General features: G+C 40.8%; 1 protein-coding gene across 1 annotated transcript in view; it reads left to right on the plus strand.

Moving 5' to 3' along the window:
- Window positions 1–12,388: 12,388 nt before the first annotated feature.
- The window catches only part of DIAPH3 (diaphanous related formin 3), a gene marked incomplete at both ends in the record, with an annotated part of 257,494 nt that continues 247,616 nt past the window's right edge, over window positions 12,389–22,266 (plus strand). The window contains one exon of the mRNA XM_082008899.1: window positions 12,389–12,544. Within this exon, the coding sequence (XP_081865025.1) occupies window positions 12,389–12,544 (156 nt within the window). The remainder of the gene's footprint in view (window positions 12,545–22,266) is intronic.

Here is a 22,266-nt window from a genome sequence, read left to right on the forward strand (position 1 = left end):
ATCTGGTGTGACTTCAGAATATTAAAATCTCCTGCAGGCTATCAGCACAAGGACCAGTCAAAATCTTTACAATCATCCAGACATCTTATTTCACACTACACAGAGTTGTGTGATCTCCAATTAAGATGTTCAAAATCATTGTTATTAGCTTGTGATGAACGTTGATCATATCACCAACCACAACAATTATGCATTTCATCTGTAACTGTCCAGCTAATATGTAGTGACTGAAACAAGGTTTTGTCTGCAATCCAAAATATTACAGGAAATCAAGAACTGTCATTTACAAAGTGTAAAATCAAACAACTTCCTAGACTCTGCTGAACACTGTCACTGTAGATTAATGTGATACACTCCTAAGTGATTGCAAAGCCGTGATTTACATAAGACTGAATCTGACTAAATATAGCTTGTATAGTTTCCCAGTTTAAAAGAAATGGTTGTACAATGACAGACTTTGGTTCTAGATACACAGGCCAAGTTTTACTGTTTCCACCTAAAACATAAATGGGTAATTATATCCATCCCCAACTCCTCTCACAAAGCCATACTAATAGACAAGGGGATAAAACAGTCAGTTCTGAGATTTGTGCACATGTATAGTTCAAAGCTATAAAAAACCACAACTCTGAAAGCTTTATTGAACAATGTGAACTAAAAAATATGGATTATCTAGTAAACATGGTGAACAAATTACAACAGGCACTTAGCAACTTTTTGTACTATTTTAAGAGTGGAACATTAAGTTTTGAAAACACGTATTTTTTATTCTGATATATCTATTATGGTGAATTTTCCCATGTAAATGCAGGCAGAAACTCAGAAAGAAAATCTAGAAATCAAATCGAGTTTACATGTTCTAGTTTTTGCATGTAGCACTGTCCCGGGTTCAGCTGGGATAGAGTCAATTTTCTTCACAGAAACTAGTATGAGGCTATGTTTTGGATTTGGGATGAAAATAATCTTCCTAACATACTGATGTTTTGGGCTGTTGCTGAGCAGTCAAGGACAGTCGAGCTTCTCATGCTGGCCTGCCAGCAAGAAGGCTGGGGGTGCACGGGAAGCTGGGAGGGGACAAAGCCAGGACAGCTGACCCAGGCTGACCAGAGGGATATTCCATACCATATGACGCCATGCTCAGTATATAAATTGGGGAGGGAGAAGAAGGAAGAGGGGAGGACGTTCAGAGTGATGGCGTTTCTCTTCCCAAGTAACCGTTGCCCGTGATGGAGCCCTGCCTTCCTGGAGGTGGCTGAACACCTGCCTGCCCATGGAGTGGTGAACGGATTCCTTGGTTTGCTTTTCTTGTGTGCGTGGCTTTTGCTTTACTCATTACACTGTCTTTATCTCAACCCATGAGTTTTATCACTTTTTTTTTTCCGCTAATTCTCTCCCCCATCACCACCAGGGAGGGGGGTGGGTGGGCAGCTGTGTGGTTGTTTTAGCTACCTGCCAGGTTAAACCACGACACACAAATATCAAGCTCTGCGTATTAATCAAGAAATGTGCTAGAACATTTAGGTTGGTAGCAGCATCAATCCTTTTAATCACCATCCAAGTAAGTCCATAAAACAGGAGAGTATATTTGCAACTTAACACTTCCCGCAGTTTTTGAAGTAGTTTAATATCCATAATGATAACAAACTGCAGCAAAAGGAGTAAAGAAAGTAGTCATTAATCCTTTTGGGAAAAAAAAATCTGTCTTCAATTTTCAGACTATCAAAAACTATCGTCAAAGATGTGCAGATTATGTTGGAAGTATGATTATTCAAAGTTTTATTCTCTGAGGATCACAAAATAATTTTCTTGTTAATTCCAAGGAGTTATTAACATCGCTATTTAAAAATTTCTACATTTTCTGAATTAATATGAAAAAGTCTAATAAAATCTAGTGAAAGGGACTGAATTTATTGACTGCAAATTGCTGAAGTCCCCAGAATAGTTTGAGAAAATGAGATTTACCTCACTTAACTTCAGCATATAAAAGGTACTCATCTATTCTAAGCTAGGTATTGAAGCATCTTCTATAGTCAGTGCAAACAGAGAAGGATCTCCAGAGGTTCTTCTTTCCATTTGTTTTAGATTCATATTTTAAGAGTGGATGAACTGCGTTTTGTAGGTGCTAGTTTCTCTTCACTAGCTAAAGTGAGAGCTTCAGTTAAGTGTTACTTCATTAATCATAAAAAGAGCTTAGCTCAGTTCTTTACCTTTTAGATTGCCCTACGCTGGAGAATATGAACCTCCCCTACGTATACACGTTACAAACCCCCCACATATTTTATTTGTTTTATAGAACCATAGTCCTTGGAAATACTTTCTCATTTCAGGTATACTGACACTCATCCCCAGCACCATTACTGATTTGTGATATGCAGGGCCACAGGAAAGTCACGTCACCTAAGTTCCACTAGGAGTAATCATTACAGGGACCAAGAGTGTCACAGTGAGTGACACTGCAGTTGGGGGGTGGAGGGTAGGTGAGTCAAGCTCACAATATGCACAGGCAATGCAGTTTAATTTGGGATGAGTACCTTTCAGCGCCCAGTTCTCGGCACCATTCCATACATAAGCGTGCCTGCTGCTCTTGCTGCCGAGCTCTTTGCCCTGCACCCTGCTCTTGCTTCCGTGCGTGCTGTATGTCTTCAGAGAACCCTGCATGTTGGTGCTCTATTCTTTCCAGTGAAGAATGCAAAGAGTTGATCGGTGCACTGCTCTTAATCGTGTATGCCTTGAACCACCTTTGGGACAGCACTGTGCTTTTTTCCACATCATAGTTCACATAAAGAAAGCTGTTTTGAAAGTACGTATCATCAATTCAAGTCACGTATCTGGATTATCGCAGCTTGGCTGCCTTTATTAATCCCCCAGTACGGTCACCTTTCTGCAAGCCTGTGCAGGTCTTCATATTCCTTCTTTTAATGGGACTAAAAGAGGTCTTTGTTGATGCTTTTCTAGCTGGAAAACATACATCTATCTGATGTCCAGATTTGAAACTCACACGATACAATGGTAAATAACTTTATGAGCACTTAGTAGGGTATAGTGATTGATTCCCTCATGACTCTCTACTTGATTTTCAATATTGTCAAAGGTTATCATAACTTCATTGAGGAGATTTCCTTTTCATTGGTACCCACATGGTTGTTCAAAACATGGGGGAATGAACTAATGAATGAAGAGGAACGCAGCTTTGTAGACACACAGGGGTAAGTAATTACATTATTTTTCAAAGACTGCTGCACACATAATTATAGATTTTTTTTCCTTCAGAGTAATGGTCGTTGTAGAAGTAACAAAGATCTTGAGCCTCATGAGGCCACTCACGGGATACACAAACAGGATGGATTCTAGCGCGTATCATACCACATCACAGAAAAGAGCACAGATCTTCACTCAGCCAGATATGAACCTTGTTGATCCTGATCTGCAGTGTGACTCTTAAGATTCACGGGTCTCATCACTGTGGACATACCCACTCATCACTAGACTGTGTGTGACCATTGTTACCTTCACTGGGCCTCATCCTGATCCTGACATTTGGCCTGACTTCCTGCCTTGACTTCAGACCTGCTTAATCATCATGTAGCTGCCTGATGGTCTGGACTATTGTTTGAATCCAGCTACCATTCCTGGACTGGTCTTGCTTGCCTCGCTTGTGAGTGGTGGGCTGAGCCCTGGCTAGTGAGGCCCCTTGCCCTGCTGACCATGGTAACTCGTAGAACCATGGAATCATAGAAGAGTTTGGGTTGGAAGGGACCTTTAAAGGTCATCTAGTCCAACCCCCCTGCAATGTGCAGGGACATCTTCAACTAGATCAGCTTGCTCAGACCCCCATCCAACCTGAGCTGGAATGTTGCCAGGGATGGAGCACCTACCACCTCTCTGGGCAAACTGTGATAGGGTTTCACCACCCTCAGTGGGAAAAATTTCTTCTTTAGATCTGGTCTAAATCTACCTGCTTTTATTTTAAAACTGTTACCCCTTGTCCTATCGCAACAGCCTGCTAAAAAGTCTGTCCCCACCTTTCTTATAAGTCCCCTTGAAGTGCTGCAAGGCTGCAAGAAGGTCTCAGTGCAGCCTTCCCTTCTCCAGGCTGAACAACCCCAACTCTCTCAGCCTGTCCTCATAGGAGAGGTGTTCCATCCTTCTGCTCATTTTGGTGGCCCTCCTCTGGATCCACTCCAACAGGTCCATGTCTTTCCTGCGCTGAGAGCTCCAGAGCTGGATGCAGGACTCCAGGTAGGGTCTCACCAGAGCGGAGCAGAGGGGCAGCATCACCTCCCTTGACCTGCTGGCCACGCTTCTTTGGATGCAGCCCAGGATACAGCTGGCCTTCTGGGCTGCAGGCACATATTGCAGGCTCACGTACAGCTTTTCATCCACCAGAACCCCAAATCCTTCTGGGCAAAGCTACTCTCAATCTCTTCATCCCCCAGCCTGTATTGGTACTGGGGGCTGCCCTGACCCAGGTGCAGAACCCTGCACTTGTCCTTGCTGAACCTCATGAGGTTCACACAGGCCCATTCCTCGAACTTGTCCAGGTCCTTCTGGATGGCATCCTGTCCCTCAGGCGTGTCAGCAGACCTCTCAGCTTCATGTCACCTGCAGACTTGCTGAGGGTGCATCTAATCCCACTGTCTGTGTCACTGATGAAGACATTAAAGAGTACTTGTCCCAATACAGACCCCTGAGGGGCACCACTCCTCACTCATCTCCATCTGGACATTGAGCCATTGACCACTACCCTCTGGATATGACCATCCAACCAATTCGTCACCCACCAACAGTCCATCGATCAAATCTGTATCTCTCCAGTTCAGAGAGAAGGATCTTCCTCAGCTTCCCATCCCTTGGGGAGGGCTGGATCTCACCATGCCCAGACACTTACACAGAGGTTGAAATTTTGCTCACCCTAAATTTCTTATTTATAGAGTAACAGCAACCAGGTCAACTGGCCTGTGTTTTTCCTGGAAAATACATTTTGGTTTCAGAAGTCTTCATTCTTTCAGGTCATGGCACAATGAACCAAAAGGACCCTGAGAGGCTATTGTCAACTACTGCCAGCTGACAGGCACTCCTGTAAAGATTACAATAGATTTTTAATTGTCTTCGCCCCTGCAATACCAGAGAGTTAGTTACATCTCTAGGTTCTATAGGACAACCTCTATATCACAATTCAACATAATCATCTCCCCCATTTTTACAAAGTATTTCTGCAGAAATAAGTGAAAGCATTCATTTTTCTTATCCAAGTTTTCATTTTTATAACATAAGTGAAGGAAAATGGAAACTTGTGAAGTGTATTCTGATTCACACCTGCCATAAAACTGGCACTTAAGAAACCTCTTAGAAGAAACTTAGCTTAGTAGCTATGCTGCACTGGAGGAGTACTTGTGATACAAAGTAGACCCTCCAAGTACATTCTTCATCCTCCTATGACAAGAGATGAAGCTTCTATATAATGTAAGAAAGATAGCACGTCACACTCTGTTTGTAGAAGCGTATGACTACGTGTGCTAAGCAACCTTTAAAAATCAGGTTCTTCACTGAAACGTTCTAAGGAACAGAGGATCAAAAAGTAATACACAGAGTGGATAGCAACAGAGTGACTTCTGTTACCCATGAAATTGCTGATTATATTTCATACAGAATATATTTCAGGAATTTCCTCAAATGATATTTTATTTTTTAAATTAGAGGAAGCATTTTTCTTCATTTACATGTAAGTACTTACTGTAGCTGGATATTAAGTTGCAGTACCCATGATATGATTATATGCATTATATCCTTTCTTGCAAGAAGAAAAACTGGAATGAGAAACTTCGAGATGGATTAGAATAAGAAAATCAATCAGTCAGAAGAAATAAATCTATATAAAGAAATTATAGTCAATTTTGAGCTTTTTCAATACATAACTAAATCTTAAAAAGCATTATATATGCACATACATATATGTGTTTATGTATACATATATCTCAAAATGATACATCTATCAGAAGAAAATTAGGGATTTTTGAAAGCAGACAGTATCATGCCCTAATAGAAAGTAATATAAATTATCGCAAGTAAAAATGAAAGAATCATAGAAGGAAATTTGGAAAATGAGTCCTAAAAAAAGACAGAAATATATTGAAAACAGAAAGCTATGAGGAATTCAGAGGGTTATCAAGAAGTAATGGAAGATAATTATACTCCAGCGTTCTGACATAAGCCTTAAAAACTTCATAGTAAATGCCCTGAAAAACCTCTGTGCGTGATCACACTACTATGGACCCTTATATTCACAAAAAGCTTCATCACAATTTTCTCTTCAGGAAACATATTTATTTTCTTTTGGGAAAAATTAACTATTTGCAATAATTTTACTAGGAACACTTAATAGCATAATGGTAGAATAGACAAGGTTTGAGCAGCTCATATAATTCTTTAGGCAGCTCTGAAAATCTCACATGAAGTATAAAATTATGTAACATAGCTTTTTATGTGGCCCGTGACACACAGACCACTTACATTTTATAATTTATATCAGCTGTCAGGCTTGGCCTAATCACTTTGACTAGAGTTAGAACTGAAGATAATTTGGCCCATAATTAAATTACAAACCTGAACTTTATCATAATGTAGCATGCAATGTATCCTAAATAGTGCTACAAATCACATCTCCAATATCCTCATAAAGATCCATTTGATGAACTGTATAATGGACTTCTTTACTGATTTTTTCCCCATCTAGGCAGTATCTCGAAGGAGTTATATTAAATTTCCTCAGTTGAATGAGAGGCAGCCTAAGATACTTTGTGAGAAATTATTAGCAACATGTAACCCACAATAAATTGATGAAGCAAACTACTTTCCTACTTTTTACTTCCTCATCTTTAATAAGGTGACTTTGAAAGCTTCAAAAAGGAGAATGGTGCTATTCAGACCACAACTACTTCTGAAAGTCCTTAATTTAAATTGTAGCTAGAAAAGAAAGAATAAATCCATTGCATGTGGAATTTTGTTTGACATTTCAAAAAGCTATGACTGATATAAAATCAGTAACAGGACTGTGACATATGCTGTCTTCAGGGAGGCCTTTCTCATCTGTACATTTTTGAGTAAGGACAGCTATACCTTCAGAATTTGCTAAAACCATTTGCTTTACTTACGTTCAGCAACAACTCCCACATAATAATTAAAAATGTATATAAGTATTTTAAAAACAAACCTCAGTGAAAGCTTCATTTCAGCTTGAGTCCTTTATTTACATCTTTTTTAACTGCCTGGAATTTACTGCCATGTGTACTGAAAAAAGAGCCCTGACGTCCTTTGCGTTTCCCTAAAGCCTGAATATTTTTTATAACTGGTGCAAGATACATACTGCATTGATACTTAAAACTGATACTTACCATTGTGACTGACCAAGATGCCTTGCAATAAAGAATTGGGATCAAATTCAACAAGTTTCTGGTTTCCAAAAGTACTTCCGTTGGTAGCAGAAATGAATTGCAAGAAACACAACCATAATATTATTACCTTTTTTTTTTTTAATGAGAAAGGGAAGAAAAACAATTGTTTTCAGAAGATACTGGTTCAGAGATTTTAAAGAGACAAGAAATGTATCTGCGAAGAGGTCTGACTAGTTCAACTTTACCATGTTTGTGATCCAAATAGCTCAAAGCTGCTTGTCTCTACAGACAACTCAACATATCAGGTAAGACAGCATTTTCTAAAATTATCTGTCCCGTCAGAGAGCTGCACTTTCACCTAAAATATTCAAAAGTATTAGACAAATAATAACTAGCACACACATACTTGCCTCCCAGGGTGCCAGCGATTGATGGTAAACAAGTGTTTTGAGTACTTCCAACTGGGCAGTCAGACACTTAAGAGTAAGAGCAGGATTTTAAAAAAGAAGCATCATAAGACAAGTAACATCATATATTCTTAAAGCATCATGTGAGCAAAATGATCTTGTTACCAAAAAAGAATCGAAGGAATCTCAAAGAAAATTACTTTTTAGGGTTTAGCCTAAACTCAGTTCTCAGATTTCCTTTAATCAGATTCATAACAAACAGAACTTTTCTCAATGGTGAGCTTAAATAAAGGAAAAATTCAATCCTTTATGAAAAGATTCTTAAACCCCTAACTCCTTTTTGTCACTTTTTAGTAGACTCATAGCCATATAATTGTTCATAACTAAGTTTGTAACTGTAACTGTACATCAGAAAATGTCTAATAGCTTTCTCCCTTCTAAGAACTTCAGGTTGGTGTCTTACTAGGCTGCAAATTTCTAGTTGCTTCCTTTGTCTGACTGATAACCATGACCTTCCAGCATAGAGTTCTAGCCATGGATTCTCATTTTTCCTATTCTGTGCCCCAACAGATAGCAAAGGTGACACACACTAGTATAGTGGCAGTGACACTGACTAAATGACAAACCATGTCCAAAAAGCCACAAGAATTCTAGCTGTTTGTTTTACAGGGGAAAAAAACATAGTAAATTTTCTTCAATAGAAGTTTATTATTTGAACAGAGCATGAATTTTCTCATAACTGTAACATACATTTGTTCATTTAGTAGTATGAAGTTGTTTACAGCCAAGTTCCTTAGTACATTTAATAGAATAGAACAGATGAACTATTTGAGTTCTTAATGGATACATTATCTTAATAATGGAATAATAGGCTTCGTGAAACACCCATGCTGTGAAAATTAAGTAACAGCTTATCCGTAGGTTACATTTACGGATATTATGTTGTAATACTTTTAAATTATCAATGATTGCTGTTGCAATATGAAAAGGCAACAGTTAAAGGAGTTCCTTAGATAATAAACAGCATCAATTGTCTGTGTTCTTCCAACTTAACTTTTATCAGCATTGTGAATTTGACGACCCTATAACTTGGTGTAACTACTTCATTAACTGTTTGAGTAAGATGTTAGGAAAGGTATAAGATACATATTCAATTGTTATGACTTACAAATAGATATGCAATTTTGAGGGATTTGGGATAGAATGGCCTGTTTGGCACTTTTCATGAGAGAAAGAAGAAACCTTTTTCCTGAAAGGACATGTCTATCTGCCATTTGCCTTGCTTCTGCCAAGCCACAGGAACTGTGGCACTGGAAGGTTTTGCTTGTTAGAATACTTAAATAGTGTTAGTAATAAAGACAGTTAAAACTTTTATGGTTGCTGCATAAAAACAACAACACTGCTCACAAAATCCTTCATAACTTTTGTGTGACAGTTTAGGATGCACCTAATTAAAGAACAGTTAATTAACTGTTTTATCTTCTCATAGGCCAGAACTAGGCGTCTCCAAATGAAATACGGACAACTGCCTAAACTCAGTCAAAAGCCAGCTTGCAAACATTGTGCACAGGGATTTATCTGAAAAACTGCCCCCCTGGAACAATGAATATTAGGAAGGTATTAAGTTTTTTTTGTTTTGTTTAAGAAAGACGTGAGTCACAGTATATAAATAAAAAAAGACAGAATGATTGAACAGAATGGGAAGAAATGGGAAGAGTCTAATTAAATCCATCAATCCATAGGACCATTTTTGCAAATATCTGTATGTTTAACTTTAGACACTTGCTTTGTCTCACACTTTTATAATTGAAAAATTCTTATTCCAGAACAAAAATAATGCAAAATTGCCAAGCTATATGCATGCCACAGACAATATGTATGCTAAATATGATCTATGCACAATTACAGTATTACTGATTCATTTCTTTCTCACTATTTTTTCCTCATTAATGATTAATCTTGGCCAAGTAAGCTGTTGGAAGAGTGCATTCATTCTGTGAAGCACCTAACAAGCACAAGAGGGGTAATATAAAATAATAATAATTGATCAAAAGTACTAACATTTTCTTTTGTCTTAGCAAAACTGATAAATTGTTCCTCTTAGCGTTTCTCTATTACTGCAATACAGTACCTTGAAAGTGATATATTGGCACAAGCCGTTGTGTTCTACCACAGTGCAATTAGGAGGTCCATTTAAACAGCTTTATCACGTGCATACATAGGCTGATTAATTTTCTAATCAAATGTTCCAGGAAATCATTAACCATGACATTAAACAGTGTTGTGCTAACTATACTCTCCACAAAGAATTCCAAGATAAATTTACAAAACCTCTATAGAAATGTGCCAGAGGACAAACAGTTGAATGTATACAACTAATTCTAGCATCTACTCTACATGGCCCCACAGCGTCCTGGTGTTAAGCCCCAGTCCTGCAAAGGTCCAGTTTGGGCATGAATTCTGCTTTATTTCAGGAGCTCCATGTAGTTGTAGCCATTGCATTTTGCAGGTCACTGCCTGCATAAGTCATGCTGCAGGACTGAGATCTTTATTCTTTTGATGTCATTGCATTGGAATGAAAGCCCCTCAAACTATGTGGAAAAAATAAATGCAACTGTTGGAGGGAGCATTTTATTTTCACTGCATTTAAGGCAATGTGAAAAACAAAAAAATGCAAAACCAAAAAGATAAAAACAATACGGAAACCCAAGCATCTTTCTTACTAAATGACAGAAGAAAAAGGAAACTTGTTCTGTTTTAGAAAATACTCTAGAGAGAGGAGTGTTATCCTTCTTTTTCTTAATGATACCTAACATTGCGATTTGGAAATAGATTCTTCCTCTATGTAAGTCTCCAGTTTCCATCATTATTCTAACTACTGTTAATTTAAGATAAATGCAAGGTATTGATGCTAGTAATGAGAATTGTTATGTTCTAAAGCATATACAATTTGCTAGTCTATAGCATGATGAAATCTCTATTTACTTCTGTATTTCCCCATAAACCGCAGAGTCTTGGAGGTCTTTCTGTTACAGAAAACAACAGATGGCATTAAGCAAATACAGACTGTAGGTACGCCTCTCTTCTTTTGGCCTTGCTAGTACAGTTAACAACTTCTCCACAAAGACTGTGTCAGTCACAAAACACAATGCTGGCCTGAAGAGGTCGATGGAAATATTGCTGTTGTTTTGAATAGGGCCTATGTCTCTCCGGTGTCATTCTGCTTTTGTAACCCCGTACCAGCAAAATGGTATAAATTATATATTAAAAAAATATACAAATATATATGGTTATATATTCAAACATATTTTAAAAACAGGCCTCTAAATATATTAAAAAGTTATATAGAAATAGATGAACCGGTTTTCACCTGTCATGTGGTTCTACATGCGAAATTGGAGTTTTTACTTTTGGAAACCGTCATCCTTAGGCCACACCGGGGAGGGGCCCGTCCCGCTCTTGCGGTGGGTGAGCAGATGGTTTAGAAGAAAAGGCAGGACCTGGAAGGCAACGGAATAAAATCTTCCTGAGTGGGTGAAGGCGTTATCTGAACCCCTTAGATGGGGGCGATTGTACCTCAAAACACGGGGATTCACCGATTTTCTGCCGGTATTCTCACAGACACCCCAGCAGAGCTGGTTGGGGGGGTGTGGGGGCACACCTCGCTCTCTCTGCCAGAGGGGCCTGACGCTCCCCCCCCACAAGGGACGTTACTTTGGTCGCGCACCCACTGTTCGCTGACAGGGGAACCGCTCTTTTAGGTTACATGGCGGCATAAAACTTCCTGGAGGTCAAAACCGAACCAGACGCACGAAACCCTGAAGAAAGCCTATGCACGCGCGCCCGCACACCCCCAGCTCGGCCGACCCGCCTGCCAGACTAACAGGGTCCCGCTCCGTCCCGCCCTCTCGGGACGACAACGGCCTCCGCGCAGCACCGTCGCCCTCCGCGGGCGTCGGCCGCGCTGCTCTCTGGGACATGTAGTCCGGAGGGATGGCGGTGAGGGTGGTGTGCGAGCAAACAGGTGCGGTCACTTGGGGCTCCTCGCCAGCGCTCCGCTGAGAACGGCTGATTCACCGGAGATTGGCAGGAGGCCAGCCAACCGAGAAACGACCGTTCCATCCTGCCGCCGTGGATTGGCTATCGGGGGGAAGGCCGGGGGCGGGACCGGCAGTGGCGGGACGATTCGGACGGCGGGACATTCCTGGGCTCTGACAGGCGCCGGGGAGCGGCCGTTGAGAGCGCGCGTGCCCCTGCTCCTCTTCCTCGCCCCGTGCTCCGGTGTGGCAGTGTCGCGGCCGGGGAGAGCTGCTGGGCGCAGACGGCGGCCGACGTTGGGGATTAGAGGCTTCTCGCGAAATCCTTTGCTGTGTTGAGGCGGCGGTAGTGGTGACGGCTTTAGACCTGACTGCTCACTCCCCCCCCCTCCCTCCCCCCGCCTCCTCTCGACGCTCTGCCTCAGGCGAGCCCGGCTAAGCCGCGCTAATCGCAGGCGCCCCGCTCGGCCAGGGCCGCCGGGCCTGTGCCCGATCGCGGCCAGCGCTCTCCCCTCCTCCCCTATTCCCTCCTCTCCTTCTCCCGGGTGCGGCCATGGAGCCACGGCGGCAGCGTCCGCGTTACTGCGCACCGTCCTCGCCGCCGGGCCGCGGTGGGCGGGAGAACAAGGGGCTCCGTCGGAAGGGCCTGCCGGGGACCGGAGGGGCCGGCGGCCCTGAGGAGGCAGCGGACGGCAGGAAACCGAAATTCGTAAGTACGAGCTGATCCCGAGCTCCCGAGCTCCTCGCCCCACTGGGGCGGCCGCGGCGGGGCTGCCGGAGGTGTGGGCCGTCGGCGGCCGTGCCCGGCCCAGCCGGACGCCTTCCTGCCGGGCATGTGCCCTGGGGCGCCCGACCGTGCGGTGGGCACGTCCTCCCCGCACTGGGGCCGGTCAGTGACCTGGACCCCGCTAAGAGACCGGGGGGCCAGGTAAGAATAGACGGGCGATGGAACGCCGCCCCGTCGACTTCAGCAGGCCTTCAAAGGATGAGCCCGCCCGCTGCAGCTCAGCTCTTTGGCTGCCTGAAAGGACATGGCTTTAATTTGAAGGAAGCTTTCAGGTTTCTCCTCTTCGTCATAAAGCTTTATTGTCTTACTGTTTGACAGCTATAGGTGTAAGGGGAATAGAACAGAATTCTAGCTCTTAAATGAGGTTACTTTTATTAGAACTGGATTTTTCTTTTTTATTTTAGTGCTGTAGACTGTATAGTGGAAAACTGAGTCTTTGAATTTAAGGGACATAGTAAAGTTCTCCCAAGCCCTGCTTTTACAACCTTTTGGCTAGCACACCGAGACACTGGGAAACTCAAAATGCCTAATAATTGTCCACAAGATACGTGTCCACATGTGTCTGTTAGATGTGCTCTAACTAAAAAGCACCCATGAATAGCTAGTTCTTGTTTGGACATTGTGAAATTTCCAAGTATTGAAGTTGGGACAAACATATATTCTACAGGTCTTGTATCTACCACATGTAGAGCAGATGGATCCCACGCTCATGTTTAGGTCATGCACATGTTAGTCTTTGTTCAGCTGGCTGTGAGCCAACCTGCTCTAAGCCGTATTATGTGCTTACGAAATAGGTACTGTAATACATAACAATATAGTATGTTCTTGATTCTAAGTCGTCTTTGTGTGATATTCAATACTCGAGTGTCTGGCACTTGAGCACAGATTCAAAAAAGTTGGCTAATAAGCAATATCAAACTGTAGGCTGGCGAAATCTGTTTTGGAATGTCACAGTTTGCTCCTGATGTTCCTCTTTCCTGGAATTCTTTTCATACTGTGGCTGTGCAGGTTGCTGTTTTAACCAAGTGTTTGTGCCTGTTTTTGCATGTTAGAATGGGCATGTATAAACTTAAGAGCTGTTTGCTTGTCTTTGTAACTGGCTGTGTATCTACTGGGGGTGCATGCATTTTACTCATGCAGGTGACATGGCTTGACATGCTTTAGTATAGGATCCCTGAGTAAAAACCTATATGGTCTGCCCAGTCTAAAAGTTTCGATAGTGCTACTGGTATATGACTTGATGGTTGGATTATTCCTGTGGGGCATGGGAGACATGGATTGGTGTGTGTTTGAGACTGACAAAAGCACCGAGTCAAGAGGTTTTACTTATTATTGATACTTTAACTGCTAAGTTCTTACGCAAATAGGATACTGCAATAATTTTCACTTTTTTCCCCTAGCTGGTGGTTAAAACAGAAATAGAGTGTTGCCATCATGTTCACTTTTTTCCCCTAAAACTTTTTTACATGTGTTAAATAGAAATACAATAATTTATATAACCCTTCCAGATGTGTGACACAAGCCATTGAGACTTTTTTTTCTTAGATGAAGTCTGATTGGCTTCTTAGTGAAAGAAAGGCCTTCTCTTTGGTGCAAGATGAGCTTGTTTGATATGTGTGTAGACTTCCCAGGCTAGGCAAGGGTGGTATTGAGCATGTGCAGATGTGGGCATCAGCTGACTGGCTTTTTGAGGTCACAGTGTTGATTTTTGACCCAGCTACAACAATAAAAGGAGTTGAATTTGGGTATCTTTGAAATATAGTCTCTAATCCTTGGCTTGTCCTGGCTAATAATTTCTGGTGACGAAACATACACAGTGGTACAGGTAGAATTGCTTTAATAGCAATTAGTTACTTTTAATTTGCTTCATAAATCCCTGCCCTAAGATACTGTAATACGGAATATTTATCACTCGGCTATTAAATCTAAAATTGGTAAACTCTCCTCCATATCTACCTCCTGTTGTCTTACAAAACTGCTTTGTTTTTTTTGGGGGTATATTCCTCCTCCCCCCCCCCCCCCCCCCAAAAAAAAAGGTGGGGGGGGAGGTTGGATTGAGTGCCCCCTTAGTGAGAAAGAGTAGTGATCTGCTGGAGGGTGGGAAGGTTCTGCAGAGGGATCTGGACAGGTTGGATCAATGGGCGGAGGTCAACTGTATGAGGTTGAATAAGGCCAAGTGCCAGGTCCTGCACTTTGGTCACAACAACCCCATGCAACGCTACAGGCTTGGGGAGGAGTGGCTGGAGAGCTGCCTGGCTGAAAAGGAGCTGGGGCTGCTGGTTGACAGCTGGCTGAACATGAGCCAGCAGTATGCCCAGGTGGCCAAGAAGGCCAACAGCATTCTGGCCTGTATCAGAAATAGTGTGGCCAGCAGGAGTAGGGAAGTGATTGTGCCCCTGTACTCTGCACTGGTGAGGCCGCACCTTTAATACTGTGTTGAGTTTTGGGCCCCTCACTACAAGAAGGACGTTGAGGTGCTGGAGCGTGTCCAGAGAAGGGTAACAAAGCTGGTGAGGGGTCTGGAGAACAAGTCTTATGAGGAGCGGCTGAGGGAACTGGGGTTGTTTAGTCTGGAGAAGAGGAGGCTGAGGGGAGACCTTGTCGCTCTCTACAACTACCTGAAAGGGGGTTGTGGCGAGGTGGGTGTTAGTCTCTTCTCCCAGGTAACAAGTGATAGGATGAGAGGAAACAGCCTCTAATTCTGTCAGGGGAGGTTTAGGTTGGATCTTAGGAAAAATTTCTTTACTGAGAGAGTGGGCAAGCATTGGAACAGGGAGGTGGTGGAGTCACCATCACTGGAGGTATTTAAAAGATGCGTAGATGTGGTGCTTAGGGACATGATTTAGTGGTGGACTTGGCAGTGCTTGGTTTATGGTTGGACTTGATGATCTTAAAGGTCTTTTCTAACCTAAATTATTCTATTCTGTTCTATTCTCTCTGTGTTGACCTGTTCACATCTCACTCTTCCCGTAATACATCTTCAATATACTTTTATTAGTTAAATACTAACTTGTGTCAGAATACATAAAACTACCCTCACTCCTTTGAATTCTCTGTAATCCACTCTTAGATATATGCTGTAGCCCTTTATGTGTTTGGGATACTTACAGTGGCATATTTTTTTTTTGTCACCAGAATTATGTTTCTGATCTCTTGTATGTTTGTCAAATGTGGATGAAATTGGCTGTTAGATTCAGTGAACTCGAATCATTCAGATTGTATTAGTCTAATTTTCGTCAGCACGAAAAGATTGAAAATAAGTTCCAGGTTGGACCCTTCCAATCGATGCAACATATTGATCTGTTGCTAATCTGAAAAATAATTTGATTCCCTGACAAACCTTGAGGTGAAATTGGATTGCTGGTTGACAAAGTTGACATCATTAACATGTACCTCTTTCTCCCTCCCAAGAAATTTCTTGTTTAACAGGAAGAAGACCTCTCTTTAAAACACATTTCATTTGCAGGGGCGAGAAAGAGTCTTTGGGCTAAACAGTTCTAGTGGTTAATTTCAATCAAATGTCGTCTTGAAGCACTGCCTCACTGAATAAACTAGCTTCCCAAAAGAAGTGAATGAGTTGTCCTAGGTTCTCTCTGTTCTTTTACAGAAGGATTAATTTTTATTTTTTTTTTAAGGAGTAATTGTTAATTTTGAAGCACATACCATCTTGGCTTTGTTCAGCAAGTCCAAGGTTTTGGAAGAGTGGGACTCTTAAAAGGGTAAAAGATATTCTATGGTACTGTGGTGCTTCAGTTTATTGAAAGCTCTTGCATTCACCCTTTGGAGTTAGAGCTCGGTAAAAAGAGGAAATGAACTGAAGGATGGCAGAAATTGTACTTGTTTTCTATGTATACATTGACTGAGCAGGAATTTTTTGAAATCTGCTGGGCGGTGTGTGTAAAAAGCAGTTGCTTGCCACTTCCTCTCCTTGATTCCTCCGTCACCCCTCTCCCCCCCTAGAAATGTTTGGAAATCATAAAAGTGAGTGCTAGATTATGTGACTTCCAATACACTTTACTGGGACTATGCCTTGTAGACACTGGTCTTAAAAAGAGCAACTTTCATTTCTAGCTCGGTAGAGGAGTTTCTATTAATTTCAGCATACCATTGACCTGTTGTCAGTTTTTGATTGAGTTCTTTATGAAATTTATATGAGTCAAGAAGGCTTTCATGTTTGCACCAATCTGTTAAAAAGAGGCAAATTAACACTTGCATTTAACAGTGTCTGTAAATCAAAGAAAGGTGTAGTTAAGAGCAAAAGCACTTCAATTTCTCTGGCATAGAGCAGAAAGGTAAGACCGATCTGTGTCAATATCTTTAATTACAAAGTGACTGAATTATTGCTGCAGTTATGCTGCAGTGTAAGGCCTTGAATCTAAATTAGTCTTTTAAGGAAATGATTGCTGAACAGATGTTACCTAAACTGCTTTATTGCAGCTTTGTAAAATTGTAAATTCCTCATGCTGTTATTTTTGTTGGCATGAATTAACACTGTGGGTTATGATATTAAATTTTAGTGCTGTGTTCTAGCACTTGGTTACATAATCTTACCTGTAAGCACCAATTTTGAGTTTAACTCATCAATGTCTAAAGAATATCACTGTGTAGAAGCTGTCATCTTAAGATAATTTTGCCCCTGATTGTTTTTCAGACTGCTTTCCAAGCAACAGAGAGCGAGTGTGTGATAAAGCCATTAAATAAATGCTGAAGTAGTATACTGGAAATTAAAAGTAGGAAATGCTGTGGGGTTATACAGCAGTTTCTAAATTGCACTTACAGACTGAGGGAGCAAAATTACTGAGGGAATATTGTGATAAAGGAGATCCTAAAGTAATAGCATCCACTGTAATCATCCAATTTACATCTCTCTAACCGAGTCTACAGGTTTCCTTACAATTCCTGCTTCAGTCTTCTGGTTGTGTTTCTGCTGGAGAATAGCCTTTGGGGATAAAACAGCTAGTGTTGAATCTTTTTGGTGATAGAATTAACGGCAGTGTGTGATGAGCTCTTTCCCACTTTCTAATTTAAAAAGGTGCAGAGGGGATTGTCTGATTATATATACATCCTTAGTCTTCGTTTATCTAGTTTCAGCATTCAGGCCTAAGTTGGCCATTTCTTCTAAAACTCATTGCATCTTGCTTAAATCCCTTTTTTTTTTTTCTTTTTTAGCTACATGTAGACTGCACTCTTTTTAATATATCATAGAAGCTATACATGTGTGCAGTGGTTTGGGGGGATGTTATATGTGGTTTTGATTGTTTTCTTCTGCAAGGAAGGCTGAAATGGACATACAAAAAAGGATTTAGATACCAGGTTGTGGGATTTTTTATTTTTCGTAAATTGTAGTATTTCAGTGTGGTGGAAGGCATGCATGCTGAAATTCTTGTTTAGCTGCCTGAGATCATGTATTTTGCATGCCTAAAACTCCTCTCATATAGGCAGGGATGTATGGCTGGGTGCTTGTCTATCTTCTAATTCCGTTTATGATCAACAAATCAGCCTTTGCCTGCCTTTGGCATGTTAACAATGTCCATCCCTGCCAGTCATGATCTGAGTTCGAGTACCAAACATGCTGTTGCTAAACATGCTGTTTTCATGTAGAAAGTCATGAGCAATGTCATTGTGCTTAAGTGATGGTGAAAAGAGCACTTGTGGAGAATGGGGATGCTGTCCCTCTTGGTAGAGTGCCAAAACTTTTAGGTGATACAGATTATGCCCTATATTGTACTAGGTTATTCTTCATCATTTCCAGGTTGTACTGAACTGTATTGCTGGTGGAAAAAAATGCTAAAGGCATGAGACTGGAGTCTCATGTGAGAAGATGGCATTCTCCTGCATTCTGGTCCTGTTTACCTGGGCTGCTTGTACCCCATTTAAATAGAATTTTGTTTATAAATATGCATATACAAAGACAGAGAAATAAATGTAATGATGCAAACAATCAGACTAGTACTATTGATGCAATTTAAGTGGCATTTCTCATTTCTTTGCTTCATTTCACTGTCTCTACCCAGAGTTGACTGGAGTAATTCTATAGACAATGACTCCACTTGTTCAGCTCTGTCTTGCAGAGTATGTGCTACTGTTTGGATACGCAACACAAGATCATCCTCTTCTGTATGACAATAAGATTCTTTAATGTGAATATATGTGAAGCCAAACAGTATTTGGCTTACTTTACCTATCTGGCTGGTGCAGAAGTTGCATCACACATGGCTCCATCATATATGAATTTTGAAAGACACAGTGCTCTTCCTGTTCTGTATGTAGTTGTCTTGTTGCTGTGCATGTGTTGTGTCCAATTGTACCTCTTGGTTTCTGTTTAAGGCTTTTCACTATCTTTGATGTTTTTGGGATTGGGCGTTTTGTCAGCTTTAGACACTGACTGTATGTATACATCCTGTGTCCAATGAAATCAGTTCTTTACCAGTATGCCTGAGGTACGTTATCTTCAATAAGGGGTAATTCCATGTCAGACTGCTTGCTTTCTTAAAAAAATTCTACATCTGTACACTTCTTCTTAATTGTGGCTTAGCTTTACTTGAACTGCTTCTGCTCAATTGCAAAACAAAATGACCTCTTCCTCGGTGTCCCAAACTAAAAACTAAGTTACCCTGGAAAATGTAATTTAAAAATGTTAGTTGTTTATAAAAATGTTTTTACAGCTGAGGACTAAGCAGTGGTGATAATTCTGCTTTTCCAGCTGTAAGTGCTACTGATAAATCTGGACTCCTAAAGTATCCTAATTAACTCCTTAATATTTCATGGTTTTGTTTGTTCCGACTAGAAAACAGGATGTCAGTGTACATAAAATATTGTTAATTTGTTTTTCAATTTTGTTTATCATGTAGAAAAAGGATATGTACTAGTATTCCTCTAGTCTGCGTAGCTCCGATGTTCTCAAAAGCAATAATTCTGTTATTCTGGAGTAGTACGTGGAAGGCACAGAATAGCATATTAGTATTTTCATCCATTGCAAAGCAGTTCACTGTAAGCTTATATCATGTTTTTAGCAGTAACAATATTACAGAAATATTACTTAAGCCAGTTTTGTTTACTTGCAGGCCTATGTTTAAGGCAACCTGTTCACTTGAGCAGAATATGTCTTGCTTCTGTGACCTGACATATCCAGGCCTGAAAATAAAAAACACGTTCCTGTGATAGTAAAGCACTCTAACGTCTGCCTAGCTGAGGTCTAGTTATTTTTCCCCCCCTTATTAGAAATATGTTTGCTTTATTCTTGGCAGGCTGAAGAAAGAAAAAAGTATACTCTGGTTCTTGAGTCACAGCACTCCTTTAAACTTAATGCCATTAAAAGATCCAGTGTGGTAAGATTTTGCTGTTAAGACATTTTGCTCTTCCACATCTCTGTGTCCTTGAATGCTGCAGAAGACCAAGGAAGTTGGCAACTGGTTTTGCTTTGTACAGCCTTGCCGGAAGAGGAGGACTCTGTGAGGGACAGGGGAAAAAGATCACTTGAGTTCTCATGTTTTAACCAGCTCCTCAGACTGAGAAGTACTATAAAATCATAGAATAAATCTTTTGAGATGCCTTACTTCAAGTCATTCAGTCCTTTAATATTAGAGTGCTAAAAGATCTGAACATTAGGTTGTAGTTTGTATGGGCCTTCTCCTGATTTATAAAGAAATCTCCAAATACAATGTCACCAGTGTTGATGGATGAGTAGGTTCACTTCCTAGTAGCAGTTACTTTCAAACTAGACCCCACAACATTGTCTGAAAGAGGTCTTATGCTGTATTTTTAGACTCCTGTAGTGTAGGTAGCCAGTAAGATGAAGACTGAGGAGACTCATATCTGTATATTTAGTTTCTTACAACCAATTAAAGACACTGTAATGGTATATGGTAGTCTTTTTTTCACTAATTAGTCTGATGACCTGGGTCGGTGAGGTGTTCTGATATACAAAAAGGGGACCTTCTTACCCTTAACCACAGTAAATTCCAATGATGTATTTCGCAGCTTTATTGAAAGGTACAAGAGTGGTTTGAGCTATCCCATTAACTTGTGTTTTTCAAAGAGCAAAACCTGAATCTGAAAGATAATGCCTTGATCCTATGGTTGTTGAGGGTGTCTGGAACAGAGCAGCTGCCGAACATCCAACACCTGTTCCTAAGTGCAAGTGAACCTAATGTTGTGCTTCCTGTGTCTGTTTAGTGGAATATACATGAGTTTGATCTTCTGCATTATATGCTTTGATTTTCATTCTAAGCAGATTATTCAGTTTCCTACCATGTTAGAGGAGCTTCACAATGGTATCTGTGCATTGCTTAAGGCTTAGTGATTTAAGTCATATGTATGAAAAAGGAATAAGTTTTTATGTTCTTTGCTACCAAGCTGCAGCGTAAGACCATATGTTAGTGTTTTCTCCTGCAGTTTTGATCGCGTAAAGATAGAGGTATTACATCAACAACTTCCTAAATGTGAAGTTGTGAGCTCTTGCAAATGACAGGAACGAATGCTCATGCTGTCTTTGTAGCAATTTAGTGGAATGGGAAGGAAAAGTCATGAAAACCGGCTCCATTGCAGTGTGTGGGGTAAAAGTCTGATCTACTCGCAGCAGAACACCGATGGGAAGACTGGGATACAGATACTCAATCGCCTGACTGGACTGAAATGTTTTCACTTAGTTGTTGTTTTCACTTATTAGAAATCCTCATCTATTAGACCATGGAATGGGATTGTCATAAAAGTTCCGTGCTGCCCTAGGTCCAATTTTTTATTATTGATGGTAGAACTTACACTATGTCACTGAGTACTGAGTATTTCCTCACACTTCACTTCATATTGTTATCTTCATAGCCATTCATCAGATGCTTATTCCTCAGTTTCTTGACTTCTTTCAGAGTAGAACTATCATAGGATAATATTTGACTTAACACAAATTGTTTCTCAGTTTTGAGGGAAGAGCCAGAGAAGATGTCATAAGTAATGATGCCTAAGTATTGTCGACTTGGTGAAGACAAAGTAAGAGTTTCCAGATATAATTGATTTGGATGTAGCCATTGATAATTGCTGTAGCTGCCGCCAAGCTTTGTACACTACACAGTGAGGGAAGCCTAAGAATAGGGTAAGAGTATCTCATTGAGTATGAGACTTCACTCACATTCTTCCCATATCCCTGCCAAGTCTGTTCTCAGTCTCTTCATAAAAACTCTAAATGAGATCTCTGCAATGCTCACTCATCAGTCGCCAGTGTTCTTCAGTGCTGCTCTTTAGTTTTGTGCAAGAGCTGTGTGTCCTAGCATTTGGTATGTTTGTAAATGTGCGGTGGAGAGCAAAAGAGTTGGTTCAGGAATGGTTGTTTCACATGGCAGCGAGTGATCTATAGATTTCTGGATATTAGTTACTATTAACTAATGCTTATGTCATTTTCTGCTCATAACCTCATGCTCCGCTTGCCACATAGGCATTGCTTGAGAGTAGTCGACAACCTTTGTTTGAGTGTTGCAGCATGGCAGATAGTTTTGAACTGTTGAGGAACTCAATGTTCTTATGTTGAGTTTAAAATCTCTGGACTCATTCCTTGGTGGTGTCCCCACAGCCATTTTGAGAAGATACAATTCTAGTTGCTGAATTATGAGCATGTTTTCTGTTCTAGTATATTTAGCTATAAAATATAATAA

The sequence above is a fragment of the Phaethon aethereus genome (assembly GCF_964289735.1).
Source record: "Phaethon aethereus genome assembly, chromosome: 1".
In the NCBI taxonomy this organism is placed as follows: Eukaryota; Metazoa; Chordata; class Aves; order Phaethontiformes; family Phaethontidae; genus Phaethon; species Phaethon aethereus.